The 26,849-nt window shown below is 47.7% G+C and overlaps 1 protein-coding gene and 1 long non-coding RNA gene across 6 annotated transcripts in view; one reads left to right on the top strand and one right to left on the bottom strand.

The window, feature by feature from the left end:
* Positions 1-3,288: 3,288 nt before the first annotated feature.
* Positions 3,289-26,849, bottom strand: part of CNIH3 (cornichon family AMPA receptor auxiliary protein 3) — a 333,831-nt gene continuing 310,270 nt past the window's right edge. For all 5 annotated transcript variants that reach the window (XM_077938594.1, XM_077938597.1, XM_001095178.5 and 2 more), the window contains 3 exons: positions 13,158-13,270; positions 8,981-9,124; positions 3,289-4,514 (listed from right to left, as the gene is read on the bottom strand). In XM_077938594.1, coding sequence (XP_077794720.1) covers positions 4,487-4,514; positions 8,981-9,124; positions 13,158-13,270 — 285 coding nt within the window. In that variant the 3' untranslated portion in view covers positions 3,289-4,486. The remainder of the gene's footprint in view (positions 4,515-8,980; positions 9,125-13,157; positions 13,271-26,849) is intronic.
* LOC144329669 (uncharacterized) lies at positions 13,140-26,590 on the top strand. Its single transcript, XR_013395285.1, has 3 exons — positions 13,140-13,434; positions 24,678-24,842; positions 25,960-26,590. It is a non-coding gene; the product is annotated as an uncharacterized LOC144329669 (long non-coding RNA).

Below are 26,849 nucleotides of genomic sequence, written 5' to 3'. Positions count from 1 at the left end.
TCAACATTGGTGCAATTACCAAACCTAAAAATAGGATGCAAAGGGGAAATTTTCTTGAGAGGGCTGAGCTCTGCTACCCATGTTGCATGCCTGGGACAGTCCGCCCAAAGATGGAGAGGGGAAAGGAGGGAGCTGAGATTCATTGATTGTCATCAGGTGTTACTAGGAGAAGTATTTTACCCGTTTTTATCTACATAATCCTCCCTTCCCCTCTTTGAAGGGAAGGGCAGTCGGGTGGAGCACTGAGGACCAAGATTTGTTGAACACGAATTGTGAGACAGGCTCAACAAGCATTCTGTACATAGTTTACTTAAATTATCACAAGAATACTGAAAGGGAGGTATTATTAGCCTCATTTTACAAATAAAAAAGTTGAGTCTCTAAAGGTTAAGAAGTTTGCACAAGATCCTGTAGCCAAAGTCCTTCCAATTATAAAGTTATTCACATAGAGTTGCTTGCTGTGAAACATGTGAGCTTAGCAGAGCCACACTGCTGTCCCATGTTCATCCCCTTTTCTCTTCTATCACACACCCCATTGTCCTTCCTGGACTCTATCACCCTTTCAGGAGTGAGAAAATGGTCAAAGCCTTGGAATCAAAAGGACCTGGGTGGAAGTCTAGGCTCCATGACTTATTAGCCATTGTGACCTTGGCTCAATTGCTAGACCTCTATAAGCTTTAGTATTTTCAACTATCCCTTGAAGACAACAATCATTCCCATTCCCTAATATTGATGGGGGATTAAATGAGACTACATATGGTAAGTGCTTTGCAGAGCATCCAGCACATAGCAAGTACTCTATGGCAGTGGTTATCATTATTGGCAGAGAACATGGCACTGAAAAGAGGGGTCAGGTCCCAGCCCGACCTCCATTCAGGATACTATAGACAGGATCGGGCCTCAGGAGGGTGGCAGCATCCAGCAATCTTCACTCCTGTTCCACGTGGCCAGTTGGCTCCTTGGTCCTCCCAAAGGGAGGGACCTTGCCCCGGAATGGGCACAGGGCAGAGTAAGGATGGTGATACAGTTTGGATGTTTGTCCCCTCCAAACCTCATATTGAAATGTGACTACCAGTGTTGGAGGTGGGTCCTGGTAGGAGGTGACTGGATCATGGGGGCAGATCCCTCATGAATGGCTTAATGCCATCCCCTTGGGGATGAGTGCATTCTCGCTCAGTTCACATGAGATCTGGTTGCTTAGGCGTCTGAAACCTCTCCCTTCTCTCTCTTGCTCTTCACCATTTGACATGCGTGCTCTCCCTTTGTCCTCCACCATGATTAGAAGCTTCCTGAGGCCCTCACCAGAGGCAGGAGCCATGCTCGTACAGCCTGCAGAACTGTGAGCCAAGTAAATCTCTTTTCTTCAAAAATTACCCAGGCTTGGGTATTCCTTTATAGCAACACAACAATGGACTGACCCAGAAGGCAGGGAAGACTCGCCCTCTACAGTGAGGTGTGCTGACCACATGCAGGGTACTGTTCTAAGTTATCTGCAGGTATGAACTCATCTAATCTTTATAGAAAGCCAGTGTGGCAGGTGCCATTATTCCTCCACCTTAGTAAAGTGAAAAGTGAGCTTTGACTCTTCCAAGTTCCCCTCTGATCGTTTAGGCATAGCCACACCAGGCCTACAGCTCTACCTCTCTAAGGCAATGGGAACCAGTTCACCAACACCACCTGCAGGAGATGACTCTACTCCCTAGGAAGCTCTCTCCTTGACGCATGCTTGGAAAGGTGAGCTCTTTATCTCTCAAGGAAAATATTCACTTTGCGCGTTGGAAAACAGAGGAGTTTTTCCTGCTTTTCCTCTCTTCTTCCCTTTGGTCACTTCTGTGGGATACACAATAAGAGACTGGGCAACAAGAACAAAATTATGTGAGAAGAGGCAGACTTGGGTTTAAATCCCAGCTACAGCTAGACATACCTGTTGCTAGCTGTGGATCTCTGCAGGAGACTCCTCTCCTCAGTTTCCTCATCTATAAAACAGAGATCATATCTGCCTCACGGTATCGTTATGAGGATCAGGGAAAAGCATATGAAGCGTCCAGATCACTGCCAGATGCCTTGGTTTATAACTATCGTTATTTGGCCACTTCTTCGTAGCATCAAGCCCTTGTTCTGCACTACGTCACCTAGGGAGGACTCACCTTCCCTGAGGCTCCCCAGTTCCCTCATGGATGAAGTGGGGATGAGAACATCTAACCTGCTGGGCACGATCACTCTGAGGGGTGGGGGAGGTCACCGTGTGAGCACTTAACACAGTGCCTGGCGCACAGCCCGTGCCCCATCACTGTGCCCTTTACTCTTAGCTTTATCATCATGATTAACTTCTCACAAGAACTGGAAATTCACTGAAACTCACAACAGATCATGAGAATTATTTCCCAATCACAACTTGTGGGAGGGAAATATCTGGATGTTTCTTTTTCATAAACATAAGAGCTGTCAGGCCAGTGGCAGTGACTCAGCCTTTAATCCCAGCACTTTGGGAGGTGAAGGTGAGCAGATTGCTTGAGCCCAAGAGTTTGAGACCAGCCTGGGCAACATGGCAAAACCCTATCTGTGCAAAAAATACAAAAATTAGCCAGGCGTGGTCGCACCTATGGTCTACTCGGGAGGCTGAAGTGGGAGCATCACCTGAGCCCGGGAAGGTCAAGGCTGCAGTGAGCCGTGACTGTACCACTTACGCTCCAGCCTGGGCGACAGAGTGAGACCCTGTCTCAAAAAAAAAAAAAAAAAAAAAGACATCTCTACTTCCATTTTAATGGTCTTTGTGTACTTGTGTCTCCTATTATGAGCCACTTCAGATCTTTTTGAAAGGAGGCAGAGTATAGAAACAAAACAGCTCCGTGGTGAGAAGTAACACGGATCATTCACCTTCCACATCCGGTTGCATTTGCAGGACGGCTGTACAGTTAGATTAGCGTCTGCAGTCTGCCATCCAACACTTGCCTCTCTGGATGAGGGTCACTAGTCGTCTCAGGAATGAAGCCAAAGCCAGGCCCAAGCAGCCCCAAAGGTAACTCTATCCCTAACAACAGTTACCTGGTCGGTAATCTGCAGGTATTGGCCAAGAGGAAGCCTTCTCCCAAAATCATCACCTCAAATTCTCCAGTTTTACACCATAAACCTCGGAGTAAAAGTCTGCATTTTGTTTTCCATAGAATTTTTAGCAGCACGATGCCTTTTTGAAAATTTGCCTTTTCCTCCTATCAGTTTTCCAACCATATGTAGACAAATCCAGCCTGTAATGGTTGAAATGAGAGAGCCAGTTAAGTGAGACACTCAAGTTGTCGCTGCATTTTAATAAACATAGCACACAATGTGTTGCTACACAAACACCATTCATAAACCTGAGTCACAGGTTTCAGATGGGAGCTGGGGATGTGTATAAATAGCCTGTGTATGTTAAACAGTAGAAAAGAAGTTTGGGGAATAAGGTCAAAATCATTGTGCCCAATTTAAACATCATAAAAATCTCAGCCTTGTCATTATTTACAACCCCCAGCACAACTCCCACCCAAAAGAGATTGCCAAATGGAAAATTCTAAATAAGATGATGTCCTCGTGTCGACCTAAACAGTACAAATGATGCAGCATCATAAAACGAAGTTATAATTATGTTGTCTCACTTCCTGGCTGCCGGATGCCCATGGTACAGAGCAGCCACTCCACAGGATTTTCTGAGCTCTGAGCTGTCTGGGGTTTTTGTAAGAACATAGCTTTGACTAGCATTGACCAATTGATTTGCATTAAATGATTCTGATGGTCTGAGGTGGCAAAAGAAGAATACAACCTGTGTGGTGGAGAACTAACACCTTGAACATGTTGCAAACGTTTCAAAAATCCATTTTTCCTATATTCACCCCTCCTCAGCTGAAAACAGCCCCGCGAGCTCAAGGCTGGTTACAGCTGAAGGCAAATCCCACACACCCTCCAGCCCCTCCCATTTGAGAAAAAGGGTGTGGCCATGGCTTGGAAGAAAGGCAACAAGAGTCTTGGGCAGCCAAGGCATTCTCGAGGCTTTCAACAGGTCCCTGCAGACTTGGCCTTGACTCTGGGTCATTCTGATCCTTAGCAAGCACCTTGCAGCCTTCCAGCCTCCGCTCCCATGGCCCAGGAACTCAGTGCGAACTTGCAAGGTGCTGTTCAATGAAGTGGATTCAGGAAGCAGCAATTCTCTCTCAGGAGAGGTCTAGTGTTTTGTCACCTACTCCCCCACACCACTGATGCTCAGAAGGGCTCTAGGACCCTGTATGTGGAATTCGAATGCCAAAGATTGACACACAGGGCAACAACAGACACGCAGGGTTAACTTGGCTCCCAGCTGGCTGCGTGATCCCAGCTCCCGTTCAGTCAGACTGCCTGCTGGGTCTATTTCTCACATATCCCCATTCTGGTCCCTCCTCCAGTCACCAGCAGAAATGCACCTCTCCGTCTGAGGTCTCTCCCATCTCAGTCTCTGATGACGTGCACGGTCTTTGCGTTAAGAGCTCACTAAAGTGTAGATCATGCTGAATGCAAAAAGAAAAGGAAAAGAAGGCGTTAGTGGAAGCCCACAGAGGACTCAGGCTGCCCCTCAGGAGAGGGACCTTCCAGAGGCCAGACTCCTTGGCTTCTCCCTCATTCCTGTCACTATAGCATCTCGCCGACTCCACTACTGTGCCCCTTCTACTTCCCACAACGCTGGAATAAACATTTTTGGGGAGAGCATATTGTATCCCTTGGATAAAAGATGTGATTGCTCTAAGTGCCTATTATTATTCTCATCAGGATGATTATTATGGTTGTTTTCCTTTTCATGCAATTGCAGGGCAGGTCTGGGGGTGCAGTGGACTCTTTATGCCAGCAGCTGCCATGTGCTTGCATGATGGCTGTGTCCAGGGGCTCCCAGATGATGCTGGATAATACGCTAGTGCTGGGAAAAAGATCATCCTCGTTATTGCAAAGTCCTGCATGGGAACATAAGCCCTCCGGGCACCAGAACTCAGTCAACTCTTGATTGGGTAACTCCCTGGCCCTCCTATTTTTAATGGACTCCAGGAATTAAACATGCATTAAAAGCGTGTGACCTAAAGTATTGCCCCAATACTACTAAGAGTGGGGGTAAAGGGGACATGTATCCCTCTGCTCTTAATAAGGACTTCAGGTTAAGTTTGCAAGGCTGAGGAATGATCTGCATCAAAATATACCTCTTTATTTGGCAGAAAAAGAAACTGACTGCCTTTCACATTATAGTGAGAAGAAAGATTCATCTAAGAAGTAAAAGAAATGAAAAGAAGTCAAAAGGTTTTACTTCTAACCCTATGCAGCTGTGGAGGCCCAATGGGCTCTTCTGAGTAGCTGAAGTTCCATCTTCAGGAACCTCACACATCTCATGTGCACAGAGAACCACTGGTCAGATCTGGAGCAAGAGGGACTTACTCCACCTGGGGAAGCTGAGGGCCAGATGAGGAGTGACAGCAGGGGGAGAAGCCACATCCTAACTCCGAAGCCAATGCTTTTTGCATGACAGTAGTAAGCCTCACGTGGATATCTTTATTTACTCACTTTCATTCATTCTTTCATTTAAAACCAACATGGTCTCTGGTGTCAAGGAACAAGTAAACCATAAATAACATAGAGGGAGAGAAATAAACCTGAGGAGGGACAGGCATGATCCAGAATAACCATGCAGGGGGATGGTCCTACTACTTCAGGTGACCTAAAGTATTGCCCAATACTTTAGGATACTGTTCATACTGGGCTCACCAGCTAGCATTAGTATCTGCGTTAGCTAGTCCCCTTCTAACACAACCCTCAAATTATCACCTGGTCCACAAGGCAAACTGTGAAGTGGGGTGATGGGTGCCATGTGATTCAAACAGGATAGAAGAGCGAGCACAGGCTCTGAAGCCAGATGTCGCGAATTATTAGCGGGGACCTGAGACGCATTTCTTAACCTCACCAAGGTCCTCAGGAGCTCCTCAGGAAGCTGAAACCATAAACCACCCACCCCGTCTTCCCCGCTGTTGTGTGGGTCTCTAGCCCTGAGCTCAGTTCAGACATGGCTCTGCACACACACGGGTCCCCTTCTCTCCCTCCCACGGTGGCCTGTGCTGGCGCTCCTGTGCTCTCCACCAGCTCTGGATCTGAGGGGCCGGCAGCTCCTAAGGTGGGAGAAACAGAGTCTTTTATGGAGCCCCACAGAGCCCGAAGGGGCCAGATTCAACAAAGAATGCAGGAGACCGTGGGGGCCACCCAGGGTCCCAGTGAGGCTGCAGGAACTGTTTCCAATTTTGTTTTAGAAACAAAGTGATTAACACATGTATCATGAAGGCAGGGCCAAATTGAAGTAATGAACTAGAGGACAAACAGTCAAACAGACTGTCTGGAACACACTCAGTTATAGAATGATCACACCCATCCAACCCAGAGGAGCTGCCAAGCCCTCCCCACCCCGCCCCCTCCCACCCCCCACAGCGGAGCACGCACAGCAGCTTCCCTCCCTGTGAATTCATATGCCTTCTTCCTGGCGACGCCTCGGCTCCAGCATCTGCTGCAACAAAACTGAAATGAGGGAAATATCTTGCCTCCGTCTTCATCCCCACTGAGGTGGATCCCAGGCTAAAGGGGCAGGAGCTAATGAAAACACTGGTCTCATTCTGTTGGCTTACAGGAGAGACAGCGCTGTCTCTAGGGACAGGCCACTCAGCCCATGACTCTGCAGAAGGGGAAGCCTGTGACTCCACAAAGAAAGCAGGGTTGAGCACGCTGCAGGGAAGAAACCTAACCTCCGAGGTATCCAGTCCCTAAGCCCACAACGGCTTTGTCCACGCTCTGTATGTTTCCCAAGACACGAACCCATCTGACAAGCCTTTGGTTGTCAGATAGTTCAGACTTGGAGTCAGAAAGACTTAGGTGAACCCACTGGGCACCGTGGAAATCTCCGGAGGCTTCAAAGACGGTCAGGCTCCCCGCAAGCTGGAGTAGTAAACATTCCAGAGCACCCCACAGAGTCTGCAGACGCAGGGGATGTAAAGGGAAGGCAGAACCAAGTAGAATGCTCCAGAGCCACCAAGGTGTGCATCAGGATTGTCCAGAGAGCTTGTTTAAAATGCGGAGCCCAGCCCTGGAAAGTCTGAATAGGTAGCTATAAGCCCAGGAATCTGTATTTTTAAAAAGCACACCTTCCTCCCTTCCTTACCCCTCACTTTGATAAAGACTTTTCTAGAGGTTTTCTAAGATAGCCAGCAGTTAAGAGCTACTGGGCATAGTGGCTTACGCCTGTAATCCCAGCACTTTGGGAGGCCGAGGCGGGTGGAACACATGAGCCCAGGAGTTCAAGACCAGCCTGGGCAACATGGCAAAACCCTGTCTCTACAGAAAAATACAAAAATTAGCCGAGCATGGTGGTACATGCCTATAATTCCAGCTACTCAGGAGACTAAGGCAGGAGGATCCCTTGAGCCTGGAGTTTGAGGCTGCAGCAAGCTATGATCCTGCCATTGTATTCCAGCCTGGGAGACAGAGTGATACCCTCAAAAAAAAAAAAAAAAAAAAAAAAGGAAAATGAGAAAGGAGTTCAGCCTTTGAAATCGGACTCAAGATGTATTACTTATAGCTGTGACACTATTAGCTGTGAATCCAGGAACATAAACTTCTCAGATTCAGTTCATTTTTCGTATGTGAGTGAGGATAGTATTTATCTCATAAGTTGAGCAATACGTACAAAGCTCTGAGCACAAAGCCTGGCTCATTTCTAAATGTCAGAACTTTGGGAGGCTGAGGCAGGAGGGTCACTTGGGCTGAAGAGTTCAAGACCTGCCTGGGTAACACAGTGAAACCCCATCTCTACAAAAAATTAAAAAAAAAAAAAATTAGCTGGGCATGGTGACACATACCTGTAGTCCCAGCTACTCAGAAGGTTAAGGTGGGAGAATCGCTTGAGCCCAGGAGTTCAAGGCTGCAGTGAGCAGTGATGGCACCACTGCACTCCAGCCTGGGTGAAACAGTGAGATCCCATCTTTAAATAAAAATTTAAAAATAAATAAAAAATGCTGGACAAATGCAGCCACATTCTGCCCTGCCACAGCCCAATCCAAACCTAGGTGTGGCGTGGAGTCCAACATCCCAACCTCTCCTCCTCTTCACCTGGCTGCTGTCAACCATGCCCTTTTGGAGACATCACTGGGAGGTTTGGAGATCACCATGGCCCTGCCACAGGTAACGATGGAATCGCAAGTGACAGGTGAGAGTCCCCAGAGATGAGCCAAAGAGGAGCAGGAAGGAGGAGGAGACATTTGCGGAAAAGGCACTCTGGGCTGTCAAACCACAAGATAGTCTGTTTATAACTATCTGCTTAGTTAGGATGTTCTGAGCGGAGAGGTGCAAAGAGGGGAGATTCCTGAAACAGGATTGCAAAGTAGGCAGGTTTTTCTTAATTGGAATGGTGTTATGTAATATTGGAAAAACGGTAAATGAAGCATTTAGTGACCCAAAATGCCACTTTATGAACCATGACAGCCACTGTGGGACTGGGGCAGGGAGTTTGGAGCGTCTGTTATGGTTCCCAAGAATCCTTGCAAACAGGCCACGGGGCAAGGGACAGTGAGGGTAAGCCTGAGCCCCAGGACCACAGGCAACCTGGTGGGCTGAGCTGCAGAGTTGAGAGAGGCAGGAAGCCCTATAGGGAAGAAGGAGTAACCAACCGCACTTCACCAGTTACCTCCAAAGGGATGTTGAGAGGGTGTTTTCACTGCATGGCCCTAAGGATGTGCCCATCAGCAGGCAAGGCCTCCTGCAGGATCTCCTGCCCCTTTCCTTATCTACACAGAAGCCCTTGCTCCTGAGCCAGAGTCAGACAGCTAGGCCCACACCCGACTGGCCTCGACTCCCACCCTCGCAGGCCATCTCCCAAAGGCTGCCTCCCAGAGGCCAGCCTGAAATTCTCTTCCTTTTGCTGCAGGAGTCAAAACCACCCGGAGGGGCAGCTACTCACCAGTAAAGGTAGTAGAAGAAGGAGAGGAGATAGAAGGCCAGCTTACACCAGGCCTCCTTCTGACAGTAACTCAAAGTGTCGGCATTCATGACCACCGGTGGGTCGTAGGCTAGCTCTGAGCTGTCTGCCGGACAGTGGAAATACCTGCAGGGAGAGAGGACATCACTGTCTCCGAGGTCCTGGTACTTCTGGCAGCACCTGGGCAAGCCCTTCTGATGTAGGGCTTCTGTCGAGCAATCCCTGCCGAGCGATTGCCTGCCTTCTGCCCAAATCACAGCCCAAGCACCGCTGAAGAGTGGCTCAGCCACTATCTTCCAGCAGGTAGTAAATCCCCAAATACTCCGACCCACTGGCATCATGGCAATTTCACCCATATACACAGCTGCTCGAACAGAAGGGGAAATGTGTCACCTGGCATTGCCTGGGAGTCTGAGGAAGAGCCGCCTCTCAGGACAGGTGTAGGCAGAGGTACGGAGCTCTACTGCCACTGCTGGGGCACCACCGTACCTCCATTCTACCCTAAAAACTACTTTACACAGACCGTTATTGAAAATCCTGAGTACCTCAGGACATCCTATTCCCACTTGAGTGTAGAGCAGTTTACAGGTGCTTTCCTTCTTGATAGTGGGACCTAGAACTAAAAAAGAACATCAGCCATCTGTCGGGAGAGAGCGGGCCCCGGACGGCAGCTGGGTGAGCGAAAGAACGTGGGTGGGAAAGAGGAGGAGGGGGAGCAGCTAACATGAACTGTGTCTACTTCAAAATACTACAGTCCCAAGGCTCACCTGGCCACAGCCCCTGAGGAGGGGAGTCCAAAATACCATATTCCCAAGGCTCACCTGGCCACAGCCCCTGAGGAGGGAAGCCATCAGGCTTGGTGAGACCTGGGGCAGGAGTCTGAGCCTCCTGAGTCCCTTGGGAAGTGGTCACTGCCCCCAGGACACTGCCCCCAGGGACCTGGCCACAGCCTCCTGCTCAGCCCAAGAACAAAGTACAGCTGGAATCTCTCAGCGAGTTCCTTTTTCAGTCATTCTGGTAAAGCCACCCACAGGCCAGGAGTGCAAATAAATGGCTTCCCTGGGCTCTGGGACAGACAGTGGTTCTCAATGGTGAGCATGGGCCTGGGGAGAGGGCTCCAACCGGGAGATTAATCACACTGGCTTTGAAGAACATCCTGCAATATAGCAACTCGCAGATCCAGCATCTCTGCTCCCTCCTCCTTCCCCTTCAGAGAACTGCACTGACATTATCTGTCACTGACACTGTGCTGAAAAGAAATCACAAGCCAGATTCGATGACAACTGCCAGCTCACAGCCCTCCAGGCCACTCACCTCTCCTCTTCCTGGGAGCGATCTCAAAAGCTATTTGCTGTCACTGTAGTTTTATTCCCAGGTGACCTCATTAAGTGGAGACAGAAGGGCAGAGTGGCCATATGGCTCCGTGGAAAGAGCAAAGGCCCTGCCAGTCACTGGTCACCACACTGACTTTCCTTGGGTCACTCATTAACCCAGCTGAGCCTCAACTTTCTCATCTGTGAAATGGGGACGGAATTACCCTCCGTACAGGGCTGCTGTGGACTATTACATGAGGTGATGTATGCAAATAACCTCGGAAGAACAGGTACTGAGTCAACAGCAGACAGTCCTATTTCCTTTACACAAACTAAGAGCCAGAGCAGGAGGGGACCTTCTCTGTATGAGAAATGTCACTGATCTGGACCTGTTGGAAAGGCGGGGGAATGGAAAGGGGGATAAAGGGTGTATAAGGCCTTTGATGTTTAAAGGACTCCTCTCCTCCTCATTCTTTTTTCCTTTCATGTTCTGAGAACTTACTAATTGCCAGGAACTAGACTAGATCCTGTCAGGGATTCAAAAAAAAAGGTAAGACAAAGTGCCTACTGGCAAGGAGATTATAGCCCCTCCTTTCCTCCATAGAGATGAACTTTCCAAGTCTCTGGACACTGGCTGCCTCTCCTTTTCCTCCCTTTTGGACAAGTGCTAGCCCCACAAGCAGTGCCCTGATCGATGTTTTGTCAATCACATTTCTGACACGCTGCCTTGACAGCCCCCTACTTGAAGGACCTTGGGACGAACTCCTTTCCTGGGAAGAAGAGCCAGCCCCTGGGGCAGTGTGTCAGGCAGCAGGGACTCGGACTGGGATTTGTACAGAGGTGGGACGTAACCTCAGCCCTGCCACGTCCGAGCTGAGCAACGCTGGACAGCTGACTTAACCTTTGTGAGTCTCTGTGTCCCCATCTGTCAAACACAGAAAATGAAACCCAGCTCACTTGGTTATTGTGAATCCTGGATCTCCTATTTGACTTCTCTCTAATTCAGATGATAGCAGATTGCCTTTACTTAAAGTGAGGCTTCTCGATGTAACTGAATCTTTTTCCTTCCTCCCTAAACCTGAGATTTCTTCTACCCTGCTGGCCCTGGTCAATGGCACCATCAACCTCCCGGCCACCCAGCCTAGAGGCGTCCTCTCCCTCACCTGCACCCAATTATGGGCCAAGGCCTGTCCAGTTCACTTCCACGGGTTCTTCTGTTCTCTCATCATTCTGACTCCCACTACATGAGTCAAGGCTCTCTCATCTCTCCACCTGGAGTTCCCACCATAACCCCCCAGTTGGATTTCAATCTCAATATTTCCCTCTCTAACCCATCCTTTACACAACTTCCCAGGCCACCTTCCTAAAAATCAGATCAGGTAATGCCATTGTCTTCTTCTAAAGTTTCTGATCATTTTCCATTACCTAAAAAATAAATTAATTGCACCTTCCCCATAAAATCATTTCAGGCCCTCCATACCATACTCTCAGCTGTCTGCCAACCTGTCTCTTCTTATTTCCCTTGAAGAACCCTACATCCAACCTCACTGAACAACTACTATTTTCCAAACACACCAAGTGCTCTCTTAACTCTGGGCCTTTACACATGCTGGTCCCTCTCTCTGGAATGTGCTTTTCCAAAGTCACTCTTGAGTCTACTTAAGTGTTTCTTTCTCTATGCTCCTACCTGTATTCCTCATGTCTGTTAAGAACATATTTCCCTCTACCACTAGGATGTACGTTCCTTAAGGGTAAAGGTTTTGCTTTACACTTAACGTGAAATCCCTCGCAATGCCTGGCGTGTAGAATGTATTCTGCATGTTTTCTAAATGAAGGAGTGCATGTCTTAGGTGTGGCTAAATTCAAGCCAGATTTTATGGTAGAATAACAATGATAAAACAATTTGGGGTCCAATGCTCTGGCAGCCAAGGGTCAAGGGCAGGCAACTTATCTGCACAAATACCCTCTCTACTATTTTGATATTCCTCCACCTCTGCCTCCTGTGTCCATATGGTGACTCTATTTTACAAAAAGCCAAAAATCACATGATCTGACGCATGGTCTTAGAAGGGAATAGAATATATGAAATTATAACTGTCCCAGAAAATCCAGCCCATCTGGTAGGTGCTTTTTTTTTTTATTAAGATATAATTTACATACCATAAAAGTCACCCTTTTAAAGTATACAATTGTACAATTCAGTGGTTTTTAGTATATTCATAGAGTTGTGCAACCATCATGACTATCTAATTTCAGAACATTTTCATCACCCTAAAAAGAAAACCTTTGACCCACTAGCAGTCATTCCCTATCTCATTCCCTCCCAGTCCCTGGCAGCCATGAATTTACTTTCTGTCTCTATAGATTTGCCTATCCTGGACATTTCATATAAATAGAATCATGAAATATGTGGCCTTCAGTGTCTGGCTTTTTTCATTGATCCTTTCTTTAGGACTCCATGTTGTAGCATATATCAGTACTTCATTTCTTTTTATTGACAAATAATATTCCATTGTATGGATATACCACATTTTGTTTCTCCATTTATCAGTTGATGGGCATTCGGGTTGGTTCCACTCTTTGGCTGTTGTGAATGCTACTATAGATGCTTTTAACACTGACCTGCAAGGGATGGGATTGTGGTTAATGAAACCAACAAAAAGGGCCTTCTCTTATTGGACCTGCTGCCTGAGAGCACATTGGGAATGGGCTTTAAAGACAGAGACCCAGAAAGGAAGGGATGATTGGAAGGCACTAGAAGCTGTCTATTTGGGGGACATCATCACTGGAGAGCAGGTTGCCCTGGCAGAAAAGAAAGAGGATAGACCAGTCCCAGTCCGACTTACCTCCAGAAGTGATAGAAAAGTAGAGGGACATTCAGCCCCAGCGTGAGCCACTCTTGCGCACACAGGAACATGATGCAGAAGAGGCTATGGATGGAGTATTCTGGCAGCACCAGCTGAAGAGGGAGCAGAGACACAGCCCTGAGTTAGAGGAGGAAAACACCACTCCTGCTTCTATGGCAGCTGACTTCTGCCTGGACACTGCCTCTCACAGGCAGTTGATACAAAGGCCCTCCCTTGAGCAACATAGAGCCACTGTCCCAACACAGATCCATTTCTGGTAAGTTCTTCTTTTTATGGCACTCCTCTTTTCATTATACCCAAACCCAAATGACACAAGCCCTCAGTGCACTACTTGCTATTAATAGAATACCATGCTTGCTCCTAGGGGTCACCCATGGATGGCCACTGGGAAGACTGGAAGAGCTGGTCCAGTCCATGTGTCATCTGACCCAAGGCAGGACCACTAGAAGAAATACTGCAAGGGTTTCTAATGAGTCCATAACTGCCCTGCTCTTATTTTTCTGGCCCCTGTGTGTCCTCCTACAGTAACTCACAAACCTAAAGTGAATATGTACATTTATCACAAATATAGGAGGGTCAGGAAAAAATGGCCAGCCTCAGGAGGCAGTGGCATTTTGCCTGATGGTGGATGGAGCAAGAGGAATGCAAGAAAAAGAACAATTAGCAATGATGAAGAGGGACAGTGTAGCCTCTGCGGGAAGAGGGAAGAAACTGATCCTGACCAAGAAAGGCCTGATGGTGGGAAGCAACCAGCAGGAAGACTAAGCTCTTCCACCTCCAACCCAGCCACACAGGTATAAATGGGTAAAAGGAGCTTAAAAGCATTGAAAAGCTGCTCCTAAGGGTGCTTACATTTGATCAGAAATCAAAGTTGTAAGCTAAAGGGTAACTGTAAGAAATTTGGCACCTAGACCAGCAGTAGGGAAGGTTACATATATAAATGCACCATTTTACCCAGTTATGTAGGGACATATAGATATATATTACCAAATATATTTATTTATATAATATATAAATATACTTTGTATTGCTTAGGCTATCCTGAATGCTTTGGTCTTCCTATCAAAATCTTTTGAAATATCCTGCAAGGCCCATCTCAAATGCCACTTGCTTTCTTTTTTTTTTTTTTTTTTTTTTTTTTTTTGAGACATAGTCTCACTCTGTCACCCAGGCTGGAGTACAGTGATGTGATCTCGGCTCACTCTAACCTCCGCCTCCTGGGTTCAAGCAATTCTCCTGCCTTAGCCTACCGAGTAGCTAGGATTACAGGTGTCTGCCACCACGCCCAGCTAATTTTTGTATTTTTCAGTAGAAACGGGGTTTCACCATGTTGGCTAGATCGGTCTTGAACTCCTGACCTCAGGTGATCTGCCCACCTCAGTCTCCCAAAGTGCTGGGATTACAGGCATGAGCTACTGTGTCTGGCCTCAAATGCCACTTTCTATTGGGAGTTCTGCCCACCCTCCCCTGTACCTCTGGGCCCCACAGCATGTTTTCTGACCCCCTCCCAGGGGTACTTTCCTAATCTATCCATTGTGGAGTCATCATCCTCTTCCCACCTCCCAATACAGACAGACTCCTCTGTCCAGCATTCTGCCAGCCATCTTAGCCAACGTCTATTCTTTTCTCATTTCCATTTACAAAGTGCCTTTGTACAATGCACGGCAGTTAGGAGAGACTTAACAAATACTTGGTAAAGTGCATTGAACTGACCAAGTGCACGTGTTTACAACATGGCTGGCTGGCATTAGATATGCAGCCTGTGGTTACAAACTAAGATGTCTTTGGGTGGAGAACAAACTCCCTCAAACCATCCCATCTGGGTGTGGACCAGGACTTTGGTCTCTCAATTTAGTTAGATGAGCTAACTACCCCAGATGGCAGACGCAGAGAGAGAAACACATACGCACACATTAAAAATAAAGACATGCACAGCACACGTGTAAGACATTTTGTAACTATGGGGCACCTTCTTTAGTCTCAAAGTCCAGTGCAGATGAATTGCATTAACCCTCACCTTAGACTTCTCAGGCAGTCACCTGAAGAATCAGAACAAAGGAGCCATCATTCCGGATGTGGTGACCCTTGGTGGGTGAACTGGGTACAGCCAGCCCCTGTGAATCTCAACCACCTGGCAGGAGGGGGCACGCCATGTCCCTAGTATATCTCCTCATAGGACCTCAGAGCTGTGCTAACCAACCCTATCTACCCCCAGCCAAGGCATCACCCTACCCACTTCCATTCAAAGAGAAAGCCCACTTTCTCAGAGCCGGGTGCACCAGCCCCGGGAGGCAGTGGCTGTGAGTTCTGCTGTGCACATCTCCACAGTTTCTAATCATTGGTTTCAGCAACTTAAGCTGAGGTAATTAACATGTTTAGAGACAGCCACCATGGGCCTGAATCATCCATTATTTCTCCATCTCCATCTCCAACTCCAATGACAAATCTCTGACTGATTACAGTTTGGATTTCAGGTCCCACTCTTAATCACCACCGCTTCTTCTCTCTTTGGGGCTTGATTGATTGTGGAGGCTGCAACCTTCCAAGCAGGGAGGATTCATCACTGTCTCCATGCAGAAGAAAACTGCTTAATGGAGGCCAGCTAGTCACAGAGGTCTCCAGCCTTTTGGATGGTTGGAAAAAAAAACTGAATAATTTACTCTGCCATTTCAGGTGGCTTCTCCAGATGACCTCTTACTACCTAGAACACTGACCACTGACCTCTTACTACCTAAAACACTACTACTTACAAGTAGAAGAGGCTCCTCCAACTAATCCAGAGAGTTTTAGGAGTGACAGTGACCTTTTGATACACACACTGGTCCTTACCTACTTCCCCAGCTGCTCCTTGTCACAATTATGTGAAAGAGGTAGGAAACCTCTTCCTTCTAGACCAAATGGAAATCAGCCAGGCCATTTGCATGAGGCCTGCGCCATAGCCATTATGGCTGCCTCCACTCACACCCAACACTCAACCTTCTGGAAGGTGGTAAGGTTGCATTTCCCAGTTCTCGAGGGTTGGGGGTGCCGATGGGCTGTGGGCAGAATTGATGTGCAGAGAAGGGCCAGACCACTTAACGGCTGATACAAAATGCTCCAGAGTCTCTTTTCCGTTTCCTCTGACAAAGCAAAAAGCATTTAAGATGGTGGGTACTCCATCATCCTGAAGCCACAAGTAAGGAAAGAGGCCCCTAGGCAACTCATGATGGGCTAGAGTGTGAGCAATAAAGAAACTTGTGTTGCTTTAAGCTGCCAAAAGGTAAGTGTTGTTGTTTTTTTACCATAGCGTGATTTAACCTATCTCATATGATACCATCAGCAAGCCCCAGAATGAGTAATCAATGGGAAAAGCAAAGTTGTGTTCTTCACTCTTTATTCTCCCCCAACCATCCACCCAGCCCTTAAAAAGCCATCGAGGCTGGCAGGACACAGCTCCCTGTCACTGGACATGCTCGGGCACGGGCTGAATAGCGACCAGGCAGGTATAATGCTTATTTATTTGTGTTTGCAGTCAGACCAGGTGTTCCCTCCCAACTCTGAGAGTATCTGTTATATAAAGACCACCACTAAAGCTTCCAAGCAAAATACAGAGATGCTGATGCAAGCACTCACCACAGCCCCATGACCCTGAGTCATCCCTTAGCTTTGGAAAACACTTTCTTTTTTAATAAGAGAAGCTGTTGAATGGTGCCAATCTCATTCTTTCACTCAACAAATGGAGAAACTGTTTCATGCAAGCCACAGCCTATTGAACTGTCATATACATTATTACCCTGCTTTCTAGAGTCACAAATTCTAAATCTCAACATGAGTATTGTGGGATTCATTCCAACCAGGGGGGATCATGGAAGGTTTGTGATCAAAGGGAAGTTGGAAAGGGCGAGTAAAACCTAATCACGTGTGGGAACTGGAGGTTGGCATCCTAGAAGTGGAACAACGAAAGCAAAAGCATAGAGAGATGGAAGTCACTGACCTGGGGTGGCTCCTTAACAAGGCCACTGCAAAGGGCCCCTATTCAAGGACATTAATGATATCAGGTAAGGACTGTGTAAATGCTAACTAACTTTATTCCACCTGTCCTGACTTCCTGCCCAGATGCTAACAGTCAATTTTCATTTGCTGGCAAACATTTCCCCCTGGATATCCCACAACCACTTTGTGCTGAAATTCACGTTCCTGCCAATTCCCGCAAACTTTATCTCCTAAATTTCTGACTTCTACTAACCACACCATCTCTGACTCCTTCTTCTCATCAGTCTCCATATGAGTCTGTTTCCAAATCTTGCTTCTTCACAGCCACTTGCATTTGTTCCTTCCTTTTTATTTATCCTGCCCCTGGACCTCCTCTCCAGGCTGGTGCAAGAAACTTCTAGCAGGTTTCCATCCCTGCACACATGTGCCCTCCATCCAACAGAGCAGTATATGCCATGCTCAGCTCAGCTCTAAGCTGTTGTCCTTAATCTTGTTTTTCCAGGAATTTTACTTGTCTGCATTTTAAATATTTTATTTCTAGTTATGCATCCTCTCATTCATTCATGTATCCATTTGTTTGCTGTTTTACCCCATCAATGACCTGCAGCTGGAGAGGGGCATCAGGGGTTGTGGGAGAGATTGTTCTTACCCCCAAAGGAAAAGAAGTAGAAAGAGGCTGCTTGGAGTCGAAGCAAGGGAATAATGCTCCTGGTAAGAAAAGGGATTCCCTAAGACCAGGGGAAGGGAGAAGATGAGGAAGATGGAGAGGCAGCAAGCGCCCCTGTTGTTGGAGATCTGTCTGCTCCTCATGCATCCCAAGGGCATAGGATTTCTGTGGGGCTGGTGTCAGCATGCCTGGGACCAAACACATTAAAAGTCACAGCTATGGAAGCCACGGGGAAGCTCCTGGCGCTGAGTTTATCTTGAAGAGAGTGGAAGCTGTGAGACTCAGAGTCTCCACTCATCTCTGAATGCCCCTGTCGACTCAGACAACAAGCTTTACAGCTGTAATCCCATAAGTCTCAATATATTAGCCCAGTGTCTCAAAGCATTATATAAATTCCTACAGTTACATAATACTCAACTGTGTGATCTTTAGAAAAGTAGCTACCCATGCCGAGTCTTATTTTCCCCATCTGTAAAATGCCATACCTACCAGCCAGAGACACAGGATGTACTATGAATGACGGTGCCCTCAAAAGTGAAGAAGCCTCCAACAAAAGAAGACACCACTATTGTGTTGTGATCATTATTATCATTATTATCTTTTCTGAGATAGAGTCTTGCTCTGTCACCCAAGCTGGAGTGCAGTAGCACGATCTCGGCTCACTGCAACCTCCACCTCCCAGGTTCAAGTGATTCTCTTGCCTCAGCCGCCCGAGTAGCTGGTACTGCAGGCATGCGCCACCATGCCTGGCTAAGTTTTGTACTTTTAGTAGAGATGAGATTTCACTATGTTGACCAGGCTGGTCTTGAACTCCTGACCTCATGATCCGCCCGCTTTGTCCTCCCAAAGTGCTGGGATTACAGGTGTGAGCCACCGTGCCTGGCCAGTCATTATTTTTAGTAATCATATACTAGCTGATGACCATTCTCAGGTGGATAACTTGTTGCTCTTACCGTTAAAGTCAATGAAATGACCCAGAACCAAAGTTGGTTTCCTGACTTTTCGATTCAGTCTCCTGACTCCCTTTGATTGAACCAAGTTCCAGCTTCCTTAAGTGGGAAGAGAATCCAAGGGCTGTTTCAACAGCCTGACTCTCAAATCATAAAAAACCTCAGTCTTTGCCTGTTTTCAACAGCAATAATCCAGTTCTGTGTGTCTGCCCTAAGGTTTATTTGCCCCAGGAGCCAACGAGTGTGGAGAAAAAGATAATATCTCTTCTATTTGACTCCTCAGCCCATAGTAAACTGGCCCTAAAACAGAGGATCCCTCTGGGATGCCCAGGATGAAGTCAATATTCCCAGCATGGAGATCATTCTCCATTTGTTCCCAGATGAATAATCATGCACGTGAGCGTGCAGTCAGCCCCTGCTCAATTTACATCTGGGTGAGGGGACAGCAGGAAGGAGCGGACATGGATGCCATGCTTGGAAAACTAGGATTTTGCTAAACCACAAGACTATGAGAAAAGCATCTCCAAGCACTGTCAGGAAACCACATTCCGGGTCCCTTTGCTCCCAGGAGGCCATGTGCTCTTTAATCACTCTGGATGAAGGTTGTCTTTGGAGAGACTACACCAGCCTGGGCATCCATGAAGGCTGCCCAGCCCCATAGGCCCTGCTGTGTCAGGGACTAGCACCCAACCTCAAATGGCATGATACAGTAGGAATACTCTGCCAGCTGGGACTTGGGTTGGGTCGACTTGAGTGTTCCCTATTTGTTGGTGCTGGCATATTAAAATGTTTTGACCTCCTGGAATTTGCATCAAAGTTTATTACATATTTTTAAGCCACAAGACAAAGGCTCTGCTACATAAGAAACCTAACACAGAATCACCTAGTCTAGAATTATAATCTTATTTAAAATTTTTCTAAATTCTTTTGTTAAGAGATGGGGTCTATGTTTCCCAGGCCAGTCTTCAACTCTTGGGCTCAAGTGATCGTCCTACCTCAGCCTCCCAAATTGTGGGGATTACAGGTGTGAACTACCATGTCTTGTCCTAGAATAATTTAAAGTCACCATAAAATTAGTATGACACCTACTGATTTTATGTACACCAGGAACTGTGGATGTGACTCAGAACCCTTCACTGCTAGCAGCTCTCCTAAATGCCTGGACCAAGTATTGCTTTGATCTTGGCCTTCCATGGCCAGAATTGGACCCTCATGACTGACTGCCAGGGCCTGGGCCACTATTCAAGGGAAACCAGTAGCACATTATTTTCCCCCTGGGCCTGCACCAGGAACATGAAGGAAAATAAGTTAGAGAAAGCAAGAGAAGGTTGCCTGCCTGAGTGACCCAGGACCTGAAGACAGAATAATTTTCCTCCCGGCCTGGGGAGGCCCAGTGGTCAGTGAGGGCATGAAGGGCAGAGGAGTGATAGGCTACTTCCAGCCCGAGGCGCCTTCTCTCCAGGCCTCCCACTCTTCCATCCCATGGGGCCTCTGGTTTCTCCTTTCTTGGCTTACCCTCCCTGAGCACATTTACTCCACACTGTGGATGTTCCTGTTGCTTCTTGGCAGCCACTTGGACTCATTTCCACCTCTCCACTGAGAGAAGGCAGCACAGGGAGGAAAAGGCACACAGAGAGAAGGGGGGTCAAAACCAGCACCCCTGCTGCCCACTGCTCCTGACTACCCAGGGAGTGAGGGCCCAGAGGCCCCTGCTGGGATTTAGCTGTGCATGACACATCTGCAACCGGCCACACATGCTCCAGACACTGCCTTCGTGGACTGCCCTGGGCTCCACTCTTGCCCTGCCCGGCACCCTGGGAGCTGCCTGACCCTCCCTGTCCTCACTGCTCATCGGGGACCAGCTTCCAGCCTGACTGACACTGACCGGCTCAGGCACCTCTAGCCCCATTGTCATTTCCCTTGGGGCCCTCACCGCCAGCTGTACCCTGTGCAGGGGATGCAGGCCAACCATCCTGCATAAATTACAGATCCCAGCCAGTCGACTGGGGAAATTCTCCCGCTTTGATCCAAGAGGAAAAGCATGTACGCACACCACCACGAGGAAGAAGTCTTCTTCCAGCGGAATTCACGGGTCTCAGCTTTGTTTCTGGAGGAGAAGGAAACCAAGGCAGGAGGTGACTGACTGGGCCTAGTGCCCTGATCTACAGCTCGGCTGCTCCCACCCTGCCTCCCACCCATTTCTTTAAGCTTCCCCATCTTTTAGCAGTGGTTCTCAAACTTCATGATACTTTGGAATCCCCTGGAGCTTTTGCTAAAACCCAGATTGCTGACCCCACTCCCCGCTAAGTTTCAGATGCAGTGGGTCTGAGTGGGGCCTAAGAGTCCCCCTTTCTAACAAGGTCCCATGTAAGTCACTGAGAACCCTGCTCCTCAAAGTGTGGTCCCTGTGCCAGCATCCAGTTTCTCCTGGGAGCTTGTTAGAAATGCAGAATTTTGGCCCCATCCCAGACCTACTGAATCAAAGCCTACAGTGTAACAAAATCCCCAGTGATTTACATGTACATTAAAGTTTGAGAAGTGGCTCCTCAGCACTGATACCCAAAATAGAGTCTCCCAGCCACCAGCATCCAAATTGCCTAGGGCACTTGTTACAAATGCAGATTTCCAGGTTCCACTCTAGACTCTTTAGATAGACTCTCTGGGTCAAGAATCTGCATTTTTCAGAGCATTCCAGGTGATTTTGTTAAACACTTGAGCTGAGATTCACAGACCCAAGGTATGAAGACCGTACAAGGGTCACCGGGCCATAACACCTGGAATATGCCCAATCCCATCTGAAGAGCACACGAGGCAGATGCTTCTTTTTTAAAACCCCTGGTGTGAGGCCTCCTCCCACCCAACCCTCCCAGAGGCTGTGGGTCTTCTCCCACATTACGGTCCTGTGCTCACCGAGCCCTGCTCACCAACTACTGCTTCAGGGGCTCAAGTCTGGGCAACCGGCATTTGCAGTCAAGAGCAGTTGTCTCTGGCTCCTGGCTCTCCCACACACCACCCCGTGGGAGAGCACCCCTGAGGCTCCCTGGGCCCTGCAGCCCTGCGGCCAGTGGTCTTTAGTCTTGGAGGGTTGGCTTTGGCATCTTCCTGGGATGGAGGTGAGCTCTCCAGCACCCTTCTACCTCCAGAATCCCCCCTCCAGTTCTGGCCGGATTCTTTCCACCCTCCACAGGCCACTTCTTCATTCAGCCTCACAAGCTCCTTCCACCTGTCTCTGGCCCTCCTGGTATCTCAATGGACACTTGATAGATCTGTAAGGTGGCAGCTTCCTTTTAGGACCAAACCTTTGGATTCCAGCCTTGCTCTGCCCACTCCTCCCAGCTTTCCTTTTATAATTGTTTTCATACAGCATCAAGACACACTTGAATTTCAAAAGCCTCTGCCAGTTTCCTCACACGCTTGTTAAATTACTGAACTACCTAAGATTTCACTCTGGGAGGAGATGAGAATAAAAGCGCTCTCTCAAATAATACCACATTTTTAAGGGACAAAATTCTCCTACAATTTACTGGCAATTCAGAGCTTCTTAACACTTGTAGCTTCCCACTCCTTTTCTTCTTTGAGCCAGAGATGACGGGAGTAGAAATCATGCCCAGACTATAGGGAGTGATCAGGCAAAGACTCAGACTGTTTGAAAGGAGATGCACTCACCAAAAGGAATGTTCCAAGAATGAGGAGGGCAGTGGGGTTAAGGGTTCAACAGGCCTTGTTCCGGTGCTGGAGAGCCCAAATTTCACACTCATTCAGCAAATATTTATTAGAAGCACTTACTAGGTGGTGAATGCAAAGCCATCCAGCTGGGGAGACTCAATGTAAATGACCAGGTGTAACACAGGTTCTAGGAACAACAAACACAGAAGCCAGAGGACAAACCGAGGCAGCACATAAGCACTCGATGCAGGAGGAAAGGAGAAAAACCGTTGTTCTGAGTGAGGAAATGAAGGAGGGACTCTTGGAGATGACCGCCTCTCAAGTGGAGATTTAAAGGATGAGTTATACTATGGAAGGCAGAATGTGGTGGCCAAAGTTGCTCCCAAGGGACACTCACAGCCATCCTTTCATTCAGGGGCTTGAGACAGTCACTTTTTCCTTTATGTCCTGGGAAGAAAACATCCATTCCATCACGTGGGCCATCCCTTATACATCTTCCAGGCAAACGACATGGCAACTGGAAATGCTTTCTGCCAGTCTCTTTTTAAACCTGGGAGACTTCCAGAGAAGAGTCACAATGATTTTACCTGACAAGGAAGAGCTGGTGACAGGAAGGGGAACAAGGGCAGAAACAGGTCATCTGCTGCCTTTAGTTACTCAGCATGGGGCAGATGATAATGAGCCTGGACATCAGCCCCACCTGCCTAGAGCTGGCTGGGAATTTAGCACAGCCGAGAGCCCCGCCCTCCTCTCAAACCTGTCCCACCCACGGTGCCCGCCCAGCCCAGAGTGAAGGGAAGGAAGCCCAACTCTGCTTAGAGAAGAGGGTTCCAAGTCCCCAGGGCCACACCTCCCACTTTCACTGCCCACTACAGCCGCGTTTCCCAGGTGAGGCTCTGCTGCCAGGCCTCTTATGCAACAGGAGCCTGATGTTTCCAGAGGAGGGAGTTGACCTCATGCACTGCTATGCTCCTTAACAGAGCGAAGCTGGTGTAAGCCTGCGTCTTCAGCAGCACCATCAACTTCTAAAGAACCTTTTTCAGGAAAAAAAAAAAAAAAAACCCAGATGATTATCTTACTTAACAGCTATTAAGTGGTGTTAATTACCTGTTACTCTCAGCAGGTTGGAAAAATTTTGCCCTAACAAACAAAAGAGGGTGAATTGAATGAGAATGGGTAGTACTGGCATTCGCAAAAGAAACACAAGCTGCCATCATCATCATCATCATCAATTAATATTTATTGAGTGCACGTACAGGGGAATGGGCAATTTGCTGAATGTCCTTACCCACAGCCCTAACTGCAAGAACAAGACGAATGGACACAGCCCTCCCTCCCCCTTGCCCGGGCAGAGGGTGTTGTCCTCCCCACCGGCCCAGGCAGAGGGGGTGTTGTCTGAATTCGAGCACATGCATATGTGTTTGTCCAAAGTCTGGCAACAATTCCTGTTAGCTGGACTGTGCCAAGTTTTATCACAAGTCTGATTTAGCAAACTAATATTTTGAAGAAAAGATAAAATAATATTGTAACTTGCTTCCAGCAAGGGATAGAGTGCCAGTGTCTTAGTAAAAATAGTAGTAGATTAAGGAACAAGGAACTTGGGCTGTAGCCTGGACTATTAAGAAACTACAGAAACTTCAGTAAACCATTTAACCTCAATAGGCTCAGTTTGTTCATCTACAAAATGAAAATGATAATAATAATAGTATCTAATTCATAGGACTGTTATGAGTATTAAATGAGTTAATACATGTGAAGCTCTTAAAATAGTTTCTGGCACAGAGTAACACTTTATATAGAATAACTATTACCTGTAAGAGGAGGCATTTGACCTGCACAATCTCTACAGTCCTTCTCAGTTCAAATACTCCATATAGTTTTTAAAAGCAGCAATTAAACTCCCTTGAAAATTAAACCAACAGATCTTCCTTTTCACTCTCCAGTGCTTGCAAATTTTAAAAATCCTCTTCCTCCAATAATTTTTATCCCCAGAAACACCATGTGTTCTGGGGAGTCTGACCATTTTGTGTGTCAGCAATTACCACTCCTAAGTAATAAAAGCTCCCAGGCTCCTGAAGGATTTTCCTCACTTCTCAAGTTAGTACTGTGCAGCTGTAGGTGTCTGTGCCATTGGTTTTTCTGTGTGTATCTCTGTGGGTATCTCTCCATAAAATTGTTCCATTGCACAGGGACCAGCACATGGTTGGTGCAATGGAGCACACTCTCCATTTATTCACTTAACAGATATGCATCAAGAGCCTACTATGAGGTGTCAAACACTATGGCAGGCACTGGAGGTGCCAGGATGAGTTCAGTGAGCCTCGTGACAATGTTCTGGGCACCCCCAGGCTGATGGGAGAGACCGACAGCCGAACACTGGACCATGCTGCAGCCAGCACTCTCACACTGGTGAGCAGGCAAAGGGGTCAAAAGCCACAGCCTATAAACTACAGGTAGTGGGGAAACCTGGCAGGCACACATGGAGAGAGGGATCCCACTGCAAAATGGTGGAAACACCTGGGGCCATCTCTGGGTCTTGAGAATCACTGTGACAAACTGCCACGAGTCCCAGGAAAACCCTCTGCTCCCACATCAAAGAACAGGCTTCACATAGGAGGAAGGAATTACCCCTTTCCCCTGAAGTGTCACCTCTTCCTCCTCCTCTCATCCCCTGTCCCTGCCTCCTCCCACCAGAGCCACTCGTCTCCTCCTAACTGGTCCCCCCACTTTCACCCCACCCTAAGCTATTTTTCACCAGTAGGCAAAGTGATCTTTTTGAAACATAAATTAGATCATGTCAGTTTTTGGCTTAACCCTCCAACATCTTCCCACTCTCCTAGAAGGAAACCCAAACTCCTTCAGATGATCTCTAAGGCCCCACATGATCTGGCCTCTGTGCCCCAGGGCCCCACAACCTGCCACTCGCTCCCCTGCTCACTCCACTCCAGCCACACTTGACCCTTTGTTGTATCTCAAACCCAGCAAGTCTGTTCCCACCTCAGAGGCTTAGCACGTGCTGTAGCCCCTGACTGGGGAGCTCCTCCTCAGATATTTGCATGGCAGTGCCTTCATCATTCAAGAATCTACTCAAGGACACCGCCTCAGATGAGCCCTCCCTGCCGATCCAGTATCATCTCTCTCCTTATTTACCTTAATTTTTCCATGCCTCTTAGCATCATTAACTGAAAATGTGCCCACTGTGCGTTTGTTTACTTGCTTATTGTCTATTTCCCACACTTGAATGTTCCATAGGGCAGCTTGTCTTTTTCATGACTTTACCCCCAATTCCTAGAACAGTGGCTGGCACACGGTGCAATTTTGTTGTTGCTGAGTGAGAAAACAAACTGGTCCTTTGGTCATTCCCCACACAGGCATAGCTATCACCATCATTGAGCTGATTTCTGAATATGAAAAACCATAACAGCCATCCCAGTAACTAAGAAATGGTGTTGACTCGACACTAATTTAGCAGGCCCCAGGTTCAGTAGGTCTGGTCCCAGTGTATCTCTCTGTTGCACATCCACAGACTGAAGCTCCAGCTCTGGCTGGTCCCTTACAGGTGAGTACAGTTGGTCACAAAGGGCATGGACAAAGAAGAATCTGTGCAAATTCAAACTCAGCTCAACTCTCCAAGCTCTGAGCACCAATGCCCTGAGTTAAACATGGCAGGAGGCCCAGCAAAGACCTTACAATAGATCGGGAGAGATAATCCGAAACACCTAAGTGACTATATAATCCAAGGCTGAATATAGGGAGAAGCAAAATAGAAGGGTAAGCATAGTAGGGTCAAAGAGGAAGGAGGTAGATTGGCCAACACTGGCCCTTGCTGGGATACACACTGCTATGGATTGAATGTTTGTGTCCTCCCCTAAATTCACATATTAAAGTCCTAATCCCCATTGTGATGGCATTAGCAGGTGGTGTCTTTGGGAGGTAATTAGATTATCAGAGTGAAGCCCTCATGAATGGAATCAGTGCCCTCATAAGGAAAGACACTAAGGAGCAAGCTTCTCTTCTCTGCCATGTGAGGATACAGTGAGAAGATGGCCATCTGCAGATCAGGAAGAGGGCCCTCACCAGAAACCAGTCATGCTGGCACCCTGATCTTGAGGTTTTAACCTCCAGAACTGTGAGGATAAATTTCTGTTAAGCCACCAGTCTATGGTCTTTTCGTTGCAACAGCACAAGCACACATGTGCACACACACACACACACAAAATGCCTCACTGGAGCTTCCTCCTCCTGTTTCCCACTGTCGCAGTGCAAGGGGTAAAGGAAAAGCTGCAGGAAAAGGCTGGCCAGTGTTATGAGAAGGGAAGGAAAGGTCACCTGTCCCCAGGTATTGCAAAGAACCCTCTGCAACTCCTGATGTCCCCACTCTAGAACCCTAGCAGGGCTCCCCTCTCTCCAGTGGCA

Source organism: Macaca mulatta, chromosome 1 (genome assembly GCF_049350105.2).
Source record: "Macaca mulatta isolate MMU2019108-1 chromosome 1, T2T-MMU8v2.0, whole genome shotgun sequence".
NCBI classification, from domain to species: domain Eukaryota; kingdom Metazoa; phylum Chordata; class Mammalia; order Primates; family Cercopithecidae; genus Macaca; species Macaca mulatta.
This window is presented reverse-complemented; position numbering and strand designations above follow the sequence as displayed.